General features: G+C 37.6%; 1 protein-coding gene across 5 annotated transcripts in view; it reads left to right on the forward strand.

Annotated features, from left to right (window-relative positions):
- Positions 1–14644, forward strand: part of DPP6 (dipeptidyl peptidase like 6) — a 549348-nt gene that overhangs the window by 451991 nt on the left and 82713 nt on the right. For all 5 annotated transcript variants that reach the window (XM_068673426.1, XM_068673428.1, XM_068673425.1 and 2 more), the window contains exon 8: positions 12728–12848. In XM_068673426.1, the coding sequence (XP_068529527.1) occupies positions 12728–12848 (121 nt within the window). The remainder of the gene's footprint in view (positions 1–12727; positions 12849–14644) is intronic.

Here is a 14644-nt window from a genome sequence, read left to right on the forward strand (position 1 = left end):
TTTGTTTTTACTATTATTTCATAGATGTTTATATCACCATCTTTAAGCTGCTGTTCTCTCACCTTTTCTTTTCACAATGATCTCTGAATTTGTATTTAGCTGTGGTCTGCTGTATGTAATTATTCTGGCTTGGTTATCTTGTTAGTTGCAAAGTGGTTCCCTCCTTTCTAAATCCCATATATGCCCTATTCAGAGTTAGAGGACAGCTTTTTGCATGATTTCTGCATTCTGGTAAAAGCATGAGTTTCAGAATAAACCTTCCCTTCATCCCCTTTCCCAGTGTTAGAATACAGTTTTTAGGAAATCCCCAGTGAAATATATTACACTGAAAAAGTAGTGGTTTGTGGTTTTTTTGGGGGGGGTTGGTTGAGGTGTGTTTTTGTTTTTTGTTTTTTGGGTTTTTTTTGCTTCCCTTTGATGCTCTGCTCTTTGGTTACAGTGGCCTAGGTGCCCTACTTTTTATTTTTGCACATGCTTGTCACTTTCTCTGACATCAGTAGATTTTATGTGTACAGTCCTCATTCACAAAAGGGAATATCTGGCATGCTCAATGTTGTGAGCTCTGCTGAAAATGGTTGTGTCCTTTCCCATTTCAGCATTCTTGGTGATGTGTTTTCACCAGTGACAAAAGAGTAAGACATTTAAGATAAGTGAAGAGGTTTCAATAAATGTTACTGAAAAATGATACAGGTGATTACTATAAATAACTTGTTGCCCTTTCTGTGGACATGAAGGATTTCAAAGAAAAAAATCAATTAATGATTTGCCATAGAAGTTTAAATAAATCAGAGAAAAGTTCACTTCTCTTACATCTGAATTGGAGACAATAAGTTCATGTAGCATTTAGGGCATCACCCCTAGAGGATCACCACTGCTATAGATTCTCTCCATGTCTTTGTAGATGTTACTTTTTTCTGGTTTAGTTACAGCATGAAGATGGCAATATAACCCTACCTCCCAGTGGACGTAAAGTATTAAAACATTCAAAATTATGGATATGCACACTCTGAGTATATTCCTACCAGAAATATGTGTAAAGATGGTTTTGCTAGCTCAGACAACTTTCTCTCTCTTTGTCACAGAGCATCTTGTTGCACTACAGGGCAAGTACTGAATTCTCTTCCATTATATGTTACAGCAGCTCATTGTATGCTTCTGAAGTTGCACAAACATGCAAAATTCCTGACAGTGCAACATACTAGCACACAGCCATTTCCACTGAAAATAATTTCCTCCTTGAGATCTAAAATCTTACTATTGTTTTAAATTCGGTTGTGTTAAGGGGATATTAAGCATGTATTTTCTGGATAGGAGCATTTTCATTTAAAAGATCTAACACCCAGAAGCGTATGCTTGGTTCTGTACATAAGTGTTTCTGGCATCTTTTACAGCTGTGGTTTGTAGACATAGTCCATTAAAATAAGTACTTAGGAAGTTACAAGAAAGCTGCTTTTTTATTTCTTTTTTTTTTTTTTTTCATGAAAATAGTTTCCTTTTACTTTATAAAGCATCGGTCATTAGTAACAGTATGTTTAAATACTATGTTTTAGGATAGTGCAAGCAGACTAGGGAGCACAACCTAAGAGACTGGAGCAGCTCACCTTTGTTTGCAGAGGTGGTCTTGTGTTCCACAGACATGAATCAAAATTATGAGAAAACTTCAAGAACAATACCATTAGGTCTACTGGTATATGCTGTTCAGCTCCTGGAATAAGTGTTTCTGGTTTCTGTTACTAAACAACATATGAAAGAGAAATATTAACTCTGCAAGGACAGTCGTGTACCTGGAGGAAACCAGTTGCCATTTTTTTATGCTGGCAAGTAATCTATGTGCTCCTCTTAGCTAGATATTCATTCTATAACACAATAAAATAGCTAAAATGAAACACTGTATCATCTCACATTAAATAATCTAATTTATAGTGATGCTCTACATAGACATCAGTGATATTAGGTTACAGAATACAAGATAATCCATCAAGTATAACTTAAAAGCAAAATCAAAGCTCCATACTAAATGGTACATTTACTGATACATACTTTAATACAACAAGGCAGTTATAAATTAAAATAACCCCATTAGAATCCAGGGCAAGAAATTCCAAGCAGACATGGTTCTCTTTGTCGATGTGAAATAAACCTTCTTTTCTTCCTCGAAGAACAGAATATAGGACAGAATATTTTTCTTAAAACATACCTATTTTTAAATCTTCCAAGTCATTATAATTGCTTATTTGGCTGGACTCCAGTGGATTCTAGGTGTGATTAGAATCTGTACATGATGTTATGGACTAGTATCTTCACAGAACATGAATAGAAATAGATTGTATTTGTAATGATGAAATGACAAAAATATGAAGAAGATTGTTGAAATCTGAGCAGAATATTAATGCAGTTAAGGACTTAGGCTGGGAGAATGAAGACAAAAATCTCTTCTGTGTCTTTTTTTCTTTTTTTTTTCTTTTTTTTTTTTAATAAAAAAAGTGGGGGGAGTGAGAGGAGGAGGGGGAAATGTGTCTCTAGATCATAGAACTCAGCTGTTACTCCTATAGGCTATTATATGGGACTTGAGTGCCAATTTAGATTGTTTCTAAAGACCTTAAGAATCAGAGGATCTTGCAAACTTCTGTTTTCCAAAGGGAACCTTAATATCTCTTGAGGAAAAAATCACCAAACTTTACTGAATGCTACAGACATAGATAAAATCAAAAATGTGATTTTAGTAAGGTTTATATATAATATTGTCATTCTTAACTGTTCCTAAGGAGGAATTACAATATATAGGCTTTATATAAAATTCTTAATATATATATATATATATATATATATATATATATATATATATATATATATATTATTTATTATTCACAGCAGACTTGCATTTTCCCTAGACTTCCCATAAGCATTCTTGTTGTCCTTCATGTCACTTACAGAAATCACCTTCGAATAGGCTTTGGTTTTCTGAACTCCATCCATACCCAGACAGTGTCTCTATATTCCTTCCAGCTCATCTGTCCACTTTCTTCTTCTTTTTGTATGCTTCCTTTTAATGTTTGAGTTGGGTCAGGAGATCAGTGGTCATCCACACAGACTTCTTGCTACCTTTGCTTGGTTTCCTACAATGAGAATTAATCATTCTTAAGCTTGGAGGAGGGAAAACATGAAAATCCAACAGCTTTCATGTATCCCTCTTCTCTGCAGATCCTTGTCTCATGGAATTCTTCCAGGCAGATCCCTGAACAGGCCAAAGACTGTTCTCCTGAAGTCCAGGGCTGTCATCCAGATCCTGAACTACATGGTGTCTGTGGCCAAGGCTGTCCCCAGCTTTCACATTCCCTGAGGTTTCTGCAGTCAGGTCCACCTCTGAAACATCTTCTGCCCTTTTCTCACTGCACACTGGTGAACACAGTCTCCACCCATGCCTAACTCCTGTAGGCATCTACACCAGCACCAATGATATGCCCCAGCCATCCCTGTAACTCCAGACCTAGAGAGCCAAACCCTTGAGAGCTTCTTCTGGCTCAAGGTCTTCAATATGCGAGGGTAGTTGCTCCAGTCAGTGCTGGATACCAAACCTGAGTTGGTTACAAGCCACAGACTATCAGAGCTATCTTTACCCATCAGCCACAGGCACCCTGATGTTCTTCAAGATTTCCAAGAGTGTCCAGTAACCCAGAAGGTCAAGAAGTGAAGCCTGGAACCTGCTGTGCAAATTGCTGCATCTCTGGGGCAGCCAGGGCCTAGTCACTGATCGTAGAAATAGAAAAAAACTTCATTTGAAGACATGAAGGAATGTTTTTCCATTCCCTCTGGCTTCTTAGTCTCTTTGTTGTCCATGGACAATGAAAGCAAAATTAAGGTCTTAACATTTATTTCACAAGGCATACTTGAACATTTTACAGGTGATAACTCTTCTGTGTTTCATTTGCTAGATGCTGCCACTGCATGCAGCAGAGTTTTCATTTGTATTTTACAGTAACTTTGATGGTTTTCCTTTGCAGAATCAATTGCATTTCCTTTCATTGCATTGATCTCCATGCAGTTAATCTCTTACACTACTAATATCAGATGCGTACAGGCCTTCGATCTCCAATGAGAAGTCATTAATACTATTTTTGAAATGTTTATGGATCAACACGGTTCTTATATGCATCAATCTGTACTACTGTATTCTCAGACTTCAGTAATCCCCTGGGGGCAGTTTCAGCTTCTTTATGTTGAAATCCTTCCCACAGAATCATTTTAATACTAGCATAGTCCTTGCTTTGGTCTATAAACACCACCTTTCCCCATTTCTAGGTAAAGGGTAAGTAAAGTAAACCTTACCCCTGCCTAAAGTAAACTTTGTCTGTGTGCTGCATACCTTCAGAAACTGCTATGCCTTCTAAATCCTTGGCTTTGGAAGAAGTTATCTTCTTTCCTTGATTTAAAGCAAAGCTAAATCCTTGTATGAAAAACTGAAACTGTAGCCGTCTCTGTCAATAATTTATCAAGATATGATTCTCTGCAATGTGTTGATCATGTGGAATACTTTCATTGGTTCATCATTGATCGTAATAATGACATTTTGATTTTGTAAAGAAAAAGTTAACTTAAAAAAATATTTCTTTCTTTCCATTGTTATCTCTTTGTTATCTGTCTCTTTCCTAAGCTGCAAAAATAAACTGTGTGGTGGGTGAGAATGCAAATACTTTGAAGATTTTTGACTTATTGCTTTAACCCACCTGCTATCAAGTTATATTTAAATGGCAACTATAAAACCGTAATTAAAATACTAGCTGTTCTTATGTATTTTCACTGTTGAGGGCCAGTTTATGATTTTAATACCCTTTTGAATAACTGATGAGTTGGTGTAATCATATCATGTGCGTTAAGGACAACACTCATGACAGAATGCAAACTTTGATGTTCAACTAGCTTCCATTAATGCATTTTTTGGTATTCAGAAGATCAGCAAAGTATTCATTAAATTGTGCATAGTCAATGAGCAGCAAGCTTTAGAACTGATTTTGAATTGATCACACATTTCTCTGTTGCAGTTGATGTAAGAATGATCATTGCAAAATGCCAAGACCTTTTTGGTACAATGCTTGTCAAATTTCCTTGATATCCCAAAGTGAAAACACAATTATCATATCTCCTTCAAGATTCTGCATGGACAATGATGGGCATGCTAATTCTGTGTAGTAAGGACAAGTTTTAACTTGGGCAAAACAGCAAGGGAATCTTTCCCTGTGCAGCTTTTCATTTGCACAGTCCTCAGCTTCTAAGTTTCACAGGGCACTGGAAAATCAAAACTAGTTCAAGCGGGGCTGTCTCCAAATTACTTTAATGGAATTAGAGAACACTATAAAATGAGGCATTGAAGCATGTGGGGAAGGAAGAGATGCACATTTTGTATGCACATTTTCAGGAAGAGCTTGTTCAAAACTATTTCACAGAATCACAGAATTTCTACGTTGGAAGAGACCTCAAGATCATCGAGTCCAACCTCTAACCTAACACTAACAGTCCCCACTAAACCATATCCCTAAGCTCTACATCTAACCGTCTTTTGAAGACTTCCAGGGATGGTGACTCCACCACCTCCCTGGGCAGCCCGTTCCAGTGCCTAACAACCCTTTCAGTAAAGAAGTTCTTCCTAACATCTAACCTAAAACTCCCCTGGCGCAACTTAAGCCCATTCCCCCTCGTCCTGTCACCAGGTACGTGGGAGAACAGGCCAACCCCCACCTCGCTACAGCCTCCTTTAAGGTATCTGTAGAGAGCAATAAGGTCGCCCCTGAGACTCCTCTTCTCCAGGCTGAACAAGCCCAGCTCCTTCAGCCGCTCCTCGTAGGACTTGTTCTCCAGGCCCCTCACCAGCTTCGTCGCCCTTCTCTGGACCCGCTCAAGCACCTCGATGTCCTTCTTGTAGCAAGGGGCCCAAAACTGAACACAGTACTCGAGGTGCGGCCTCACCAGAGCCGAGTACAGGGGGACGATCACCTCCCTAGCCCTGCTTGTGTTTATGATCTGACATTTTCAATCCCCAGTTGCATGCCTTGGCTGTTAGATCCCTCAACCAGTGTACAAGCAAAGAGGTAATTCTTCTCTTGTTCCTGGACACATCATGAGGCTAAAGATGTCCTTTCTTTTTTTTTTCTTTCTTTTTTTTTTTTTTTCCAAGTCTTTCAGACCTATGTGATGTGTAACACCATATAAATATCTTTATATCTAATATACAGTTCAATTCACAACATGAAATTTTACCAGCCTTTACTTGAGGGAGGAAGAGAGGAAGGGAGGAAGGAAGGAAGTTACCTCACACTATGAAGTTTAAAATGTCCTTGATTAGTCTGTGAGATTGTTCACATGCACATTTGATTGAAGAAATAATTGATGGAAATAGAATGATTTGGGGTAGTAGAATCCCTGTTTATATCCCAGGGAGTGTTGCAGGCCTGCTTCATTCAAGGACTGATTAACCATGCAGAAGTCTGGATCTACCTCAAGAGATTACATTCATTTACCCATGTGTATTCTCATTGGGCTTGTTTGGAGAAATGAGTGCCTGCTGCTTAAGAAATTTGGTGTGATTGACCTGTAGGTAGAAGAGACCAAAGACTTTAGCATGTCTAATTTTAACAGCATCAAAGCGATAACCATCGAATATCTGCTACAGTCCTTCAGTTGGGGTTGTTCCTCCCTGCAGCAGGAGAGGGCTTTCAGAGATGATGAAGGGTGTGCATGAGGAAGCCTAGCACTATGGCAATACTAGCTGGGAGCATGCATGTGCTGCCATTGTCATCACAGAGCTAATGGGACAGATCTTGAGTGGATGAAGGTACCCAATGTTTTCTGTTGGCTGTCTATATTCAGTGGAAGTGGTAGTTACGTAACTTATACGGACTGCATTGATTGACTTTATTTGGACTCAGAAACACACAGACAGCCATCAAAGCTGCTGGAGAAGGAGAATCCCATGGAGCTAGGCATATTTTATCTTCCTTTAGTTCTTCGCTGGCACCTGCATCTCCCTGCTGAGTGTACTTGGCATCTCAGACAGACTGGATCATGCCTTTGGAACCACATATTTACAAAAGGTGACAAAAACTCATATACAAGGTGAGGCAGGATTGATTCCAACCAGTGTGTACTGGCAAATGTACAGAGTATGATACAGACGAGAACCATTTTTCTTTGCTATTTCAGCAAAACAAATGTTACAGTGGCTGCAGTTCTGCCTTTGCAGAAGGAAATATTATGAGTTCAAGTAAGTATCTTGTTGAAGCTGACCATGACTCTGCAAATAATTTCATCAGCTGAACATGGAGTTCATAACAGGACAAGTAACATTTTAGATTGCTTCTCTCTCAAGTATTCACAAGCTTATAATAGTCTACCTGATATGAAATGATAATAATAGTAAGGATGATCTTATGGTTAATGCATTGGAATAGAGATCAAACTGTCCAGGTTTGACTCATGTTTTTTCCCAGTGTTCCTATGTGACATTGAAAACTGGATTTGCCTTATATATAGGAATAGTATTAAATATATGTGGCCTCTAGATGGTCTTCAGGAGAGCACAGGTTTCCTATGTGTCTTGTCTATCTGCAAGATGATTTAGATAAATGAAGGGGCTTAAAACAACTCTGGGTACGTGTGTTTGAGCAATTTAGTCTTGTCTTCAGTGTCTCTACTTTTTTTCTTCACTTGTTGAATGGACATAACAGTGCTTATCACTATGAAGATGATATGCTGTTGGGTAGGGACTGTCTTTTCTGTGCATTTGTTCAGCACCTAGGACAGTGAAGTCCAAAGATAATTACCTTTACAAAAAGAAATTTACTGATCTGTAAAATAAATATAAGTGTTTCTTAGATTTTTAAAATGAATCTCTTATTTTATTTATTCTGCCAGAATACTCCCTCAGTAAACTGGTTTGACAGTTTATTTGCAAACTTCTGTATAGAGGGAAAAACAAAACAATACAAAACAACAATCTGAAAATAAAAGAAGGTTTTAACACTAAAAATAGTAGACAATGAAAAACACTATGTTGGATGGAGAAAGAGTAGCATGTTGATTTATAGCTATATTTCCCTACTCAGCAAGCCTTTTTTTTGTGTGACTGTTTACTTCAGACTATTAGGAAACTTGGCCAATTTGTAATTTAAAACAGTTTCAAGAGAAATCTTTGTGCTTGTCTGTATATGAAGACCAGGTCTGTTGACAAAACTTTCTATGTGAAATGGAAAAACTTTTCATGTTAACTACTCTCTGTGGTTAAATCTTGTGGACTGACCTGGCAGTGGAAAAGGTCTTCTGACATGTAGAAAACATTCATGCTTCTACAATGTACCAATAAGCTAATAGGCACTGAGCTATTAACTTTATGGTTGGAGATGCTACATTTGAGTGATGTTGCCCATTACGTGACAAGTTATATTGTGTTAGAAAATATGAGAGAAAGAGAACACCAACTCATAATTCTACCTGAAAGCTGGAGAATAAATAGAAGCAGTAAAAATACAGATTAATGTGTATTAACTTATTTTATCTTGGTCTTGAAGAAATAGGAACCTTACTCACCTTTTTGGCTGGAAGTAAGCAGGGTGAAATAACTGGAAGAGAAGATGTAATATCCTTCTGCTCAAAATAGTTGGCCACTCTGACCTTTGCAGTGGTTTTAAAGAGATTATTTTCATTAGATTCCAGGAAAAAAAAAAAAAAAAAAAAAAAAAAAAAAAAAAAAAAAAAAAAGTTTTTAAGTTAAACCATTGAAAAATAGCAGTACTGCATCATAATTATTTACTACCACTCTGGATTGGCTTGGTAGAGAACAATACTTAAGAAACCTTTAAGCAGTCATAAAAAAAGAAAAAACAGTTTGAAATAAGTCCTCCTTAAATCAGTGTTGTTACAGCTCTTGTATGTTTTACATGGATTAAGTTTATTTTGTGTTATTTTAAACATTTACCTTACTGGATAAATTTATTTTACTGGATAAATACTTAATCTTTGGCTTAAAGTTCTCCTACTGGCTTAGGCTGGTTGTTTAACCAGCCTAGTATTTTTTTCTTCAGTATCAGTTGTGTCACATAAGGAAGTCAAATGGCTTGCAGTAATCAGTTCTAATGTAAGTTGCAAACAGGCAGAGATTTCTTCCCAGCCCTAGTAAATTAGTGCTGTGTTGATACCTGAGGCTAAGGGGGTTGTAAGTTTATGCTGAAAAATTCAGGTGATATCCTGAGCACCATAAAGCTAACAGCAAAATCCACATTGAAATTATTACCCTGGGAGTCAATGAATAAATTAAAAAAAAAAAAAAATCTTAGTCCCAAAGGACATTCCAGTTATCTTTGTTAAGACATATTTATATCATTATATATATATAATGCTTTTATAGCATCCAGCAGGAAGAGAAGGAAATTCTTTCTTCTATTACATCCAGTGGCAAGGAGTTCCATACATTAATTCTGCTTTCAGTGGGAAAAATATTTTTATCCATTCTTTAAAAAGCTCTCTTTTAACTTTCATTGGTTTCTGTGTTGTTTTGGTTAATAATAATAATAATAATAATAATAAAGGGCAAAAACAACATTCTCTTCTTTTCTGTCCCATCTTCATTTGCTTGTGGAGCTCATGACTTACTTGTTTATTCTACAGAATTAACTATTTTAGCTTCTTCAGTCTATGTAGGGATGTTTCTGTTCTTCTTACTTCTTTCTGAATATCTAATTTTTCCTCTGCATTGAATGTGTCATAACGAAAATGAGCATGGTACTCAACCTGCAGTTATCTCCTTTGACCCATTCTGTTTTCATTTTATGTTATTACAGGACTGATATGTAAAGGAAGCATAAAATAATGTGAAAGTGATGTCCATATATTTTTTAAATTATTTTTCTTTATACAGATTTCTTACTCTCTAATTAGCTCAAAGGATTGACTCTCTGATAGAAAGTACTACTTTAATGTAATAAAATCAAAACAGTGGAAAATATTATAAAGGTATTTCATAAAATCATCTGATATCTTTCTAACCCAGACTGTGAAGTAATCCAAAGACATTTCTTTTTTGATGAATAACTGAAGTTCAAAAGCTTTTTCTTAATTTATAAGATACATTACACAGAAATCTTCCTTGTGCTGCTTCAGTTATCCTTTATCTTGATTATGCTTGACATTTTTAGGGTACAAGACTCTGTAGTTAGGAGGATAATTTTAAATTCTCTATGAGGTGCTGCAGTTTGGCTCTGAATTACACAGGAGACAGTTTGAAGTCAAAGCACTATATTATTTTCCATTGCAGCTACCAGATACTGCATGCAGACTGATTAGTGCAATGAAGCTTTGAAAGACAAAACAGTGAAGACAGGAAACATTTGCAGCGCTTTACAAAGCAAAGGGCAGGAGCAGGTTGTCATTCTACCTTATTTATTTTTCCTGTAGACTCGTTTAAAATTTAAGGCAGTACAAAATACTGCAAAACCTTCCTTTGCTGGGCAAGAAATGGTTCACATCACTTGAATAACTCCACTGATTGTGTGCCTGTTGCAGGAGAGACCCCCAAACACCCACAACATGGGTAGACTTGGAAGTTTGGGTTTGTCAATAGCATCTTTAAGGTGCAGTAAGAATTGAGAACAGGTTTTTTGAGTCCCAGTCTGTCCAGGTTTCCCTCGCAGTTTTACCAGTACGTGCCACCAAGGTGTTAGGAACTATTCAGGATGCCTCCCATGGACACTGAACATATAAAAACAGGGGAGTGCAGACCCTTGCCTGTGGCAGGAGAAGCTGCAGAGCAGGATGGTGTGATGTGGGCTGTCCAAGCAATGTCCTTGTCCCTGCAGCCATCCTATGCTGCCTGCCCCTCTTCAGCCTCCTAGCTGGACTCCTGCTCTTATTATTGGTGTTGCTGCTACTGATGCTCTTTTGTTTATACTGATTTTTATTTTTGACTATGAAAAGCAACCTAGCATTTTTCTCAAAGTGACTTTTCTGCTCAGCCTTCCTGAATTTTATGTGCATTTAAGTTTCAACAACCCTCCCATGTAGGCTGGTTAACACATTAAATTCTTTACTCAGTGTCCCTTCTCTGGATCCTCTGCTTACTAAACATTAAGGTACTAAAGAGAATGTAGTATCTTCTACAATGTATATTTTACTTTCAAAAAATAAAAAATAAAATAATAAAAAAAAAAAAAAAAGGTTGCAACTTTTCTTAGTTTAGAAGCCCTAGTAGGAAAAAAAAAAAAGTTACAGTTCCAGTCATCCTTTTTAACCATAGGCAAATCCTCAATAACAGCTGGCAAAATTAAGTTAGGTCCTATATTTTCTTCTGGAATCTTTCCAGCTCATCTTTAGGTGAAACATATACTGTAATAGGATGTGAAACAGGAGTTGAAAGTAAATATTTTTCCCAATTCTATCGTTTCATGAGAGTAACATGAGAAATTGCATTCTTGTATTGTGGTACAGACACCTAACATTTGTTCCAATATCTCCAAGGCTATAAATACCCATCTGTAAACGTCTGCTGAACTCTATTAACAGTTTGTCTTATAGTCTGTCTGTGTTTCCTGATGCCCTCTACAGTACATCTTTGCAGTATGAATGGAATTTAAAAATATTTTAAAAACAAGACTAGGATGCAGTTCTCTTTGAGTGGAGGAGAGGAGAAGATCTGTTTGTTATGGATGACATTCAAGCATCTAAGCAGATGATGAAGACTGATACAATAGACCAATATTATTATTATTATTATTATTATTATTATTATTATTATTTTTAATGGCTAGCTAAAGTTTTGCTCACTTTGCTTACTCATCAACCATTAAATATCCAAATTAACTGCCTGATTCCAAAAAAAATTATCTAGGAAATCTAATAACACGCACAATAAATGGGAGACATTTGGGAGACTGATGTTAGCCCCTTGACAATCTTGGATTGAAATTTTATAATTGATAAAAATTTTATATTGATACATTCTTGCTCATTTCTTGTTCAAGCTGGAGTTGCTAAGAGGTTGGACCAGGTGATCTTGGAGGTCTCTTCCAACCCCTGCAGTTCTGTGATTCTGTCATCATCCCCAGGAAGAAGAGCTGGGGACAGTGGCTGGGACAGAGGTCTAGGGCATCCCTTTGTGTCCCATGCACGCAGTCCCTGGCCAAAACCCCCATCTTCCCATACTTTGTTCCCCATGTGCTGCAGTCCCATAGGCTGCCCCACTCTGGCAGCACATGCTGTCTTGTTGCAGTTCCATTAAAACTGGACACAAAATTGTGTAATAGGTTGCTGGTCCTGTTTTAAGGAAACAGGAGCAACTGGAAACAAGGAACACACAGTTTCCAATAACCAGTTTAGTCACCATGTAGCAACAAAATCAACTCTGCAAACTGCTGCCGTGTCCTTGCCCACTTCTTGAAAATCCATAGAGATGGTGTTCCTCGTTTCATGCCCTCATTGAACTGTTCAATTTCTGAAATGAAGACAAGAGTAAGAAAAATAAAGCTTATATTGAAGGACCAAGGCTTCATCTTGTTGTAAATTAGCATCCTTCTATTAGTCGATGGCATTGGAGGCAAGCTGTGGAAAACCTTTTTTTGACAAAAGATGCTATAAAAATGTGCTATGTGATTTTTATACTGCCAATTATTGTAAAAGGAAAATGCAACATTTTATAATGGAGCCACTGCTTAATGCTGTTTTCTTTTTCTTTTTCCCTTCAAATTAGATATTTATCTTTGAGAATAACATCTATTACTGTGCCCATGTGGGGAAACAAGCCATCCGAGTGGTCTCCACAGGAAAGGAAGGTGTTATTTTCAATGGGCTCAGCGACTGGCTATATGAAGGTAGGACACAACATTTAGGGCAGCAGTTAGTTATGAGCTTAAGTTACACTCTAAATCTACAGAACTGTCTGGAATTGGATGTTCAGCACTACATTTCTGGGGACGGGTGGACCACAAGCTGAAAATTTGCTATTCTAACAGTTGTCTGAAGTGCTGGGCTGGAAATAATGTGAAATGATGTCAGAATTCTGTTTTTCAGGCTGTTTTTCTTTCCTTTAGTCCAGAGGTAATAAATCACAAAGCATTAATGAACAGAGCTGCTTCATTATTTAATGGCACCTGCAATCACTCAGAGACGTGCCAGTTGTCAAATCACAGGAAAGGACAGAAGCGGGGGGAAGAGTGGTTTTATTTTAAGGGAAGAACCTAGGAAACAATTTTACTTGATTGGTTGTTTGCCACAGCCCTAGGTGGGCTCTGGAAGCTGCCTAGATCTTGACAGCTAAAAAATTTCTTAAAACAGACAGGTCCTCACAGTAATTGCCTTTCTTCCCTTAAAAATAGGCTGGATGGGGCAGAGGGTCATTGCTGGAGCACTACTTTCTTTTGGTCCTTTCGGCTGGCAAATGGCTCTTTAGATGTCTGTGAGCAGCTGCTGCAAAATAATCTTGCCTGCTTACTAGCCTAAGAAAAGATTGCAGCCACCTCTGTTCTTTCAGAGAACATAATAGCCTTTTACAATAATGCTCAAGCAGAATTAAAATTAAAATATATAACAGAACACATACACACAGCACGCTTCCCTCTCTCTTGCTGGCTGATGCTGCCAGCAGTTTCTTTCCCCAAGAATCCTGTTTTGGGGACCTGTCAGTGTGACATGGTTTCTCCCTAAAGTTACAAGTCCCAGAACATCCTCCCTCAGGTCCCAAAACTGCCACTCAGAGAAATCTGTCTTACCTCAACAGACAAGCCTATTAACTGAGCCCTGCTGGTTGCTTCTAGTTTTCTTGAGCCTTAATGGAACAGAATAGGTTGCCAAATAGCATTCACCATCAATTGGTTTTTAAAATATGAAGTCCTCCTCAAATTATCCTATATCATAGCTAAGTCAGGGCTGTTGGGCTTGAAAATGAGGGAATTAAAATCAACTCTTTCATTTATCATGCCCAAGAGAAACTATCAGCATTCAAACCAATCAAACACATCGGTGGAAATCCCTGATACCCATTTAGATTACTTTTAAACGTATGTTGATGTTGTACCACAGAATATTTGCAAGTTAATGTACTCCTTGCAGAGCACTTTGTAAGCAGGGGAGTGGCCAAGAAGTTGCAAAATGCTAATTTTATTTATTTTTTTCTATTTCTGAATTTGTTGCTGAAGTTGTGGGCTGGCCTATTTGACTCTGTAGGTCAAGTGAGCATATTGGTACCCATCTATTGCTGATAAACATCATTTGGCACATAAGGTCTTATGGAGTCTTGCATGCAGCAGCATACTGACAGGAGAAGTTTGTCACGCCAGTGAACTCCAAGCACACTGGCAAGCCTGTGATGACACTTGTGTTTTGCTGACACGTGTTTTATTCAATTACTGGATTGCTCAGGCAATTTCTTGGCTGACATTGACTTTTAGGTTTGTCCTTTATAATGAACTTACTTGTTAATGTATGTTAATGTGCTAGGATAATAAATGAACCAAATACTGTCTGCATATAACAGGCCAGGTTCAGTAACCTCTTTGAGCAGCATGTATGGAATAAGACCACTGATCCTGTCATTCCCTGAGAGTTTTGTGGATGTCATGACATAACATCCCTTTGAAAATGTCAGAGTATGAGTACATACATTTTATGT

This window comes from Anas acuta, chromosome 2 (genome assembly GCF_963932015.1).
Source record: "Anas acuta chromosome 2, bAnaAcu1.1, whole genome shotgun sequence".
NCBI classification, from domain to species: domain Eukaryota; kingdom Metazoa; phylum Chordata; class Aves; order Anseriformes; family Anatidae; genus Anas; species Anas acuta.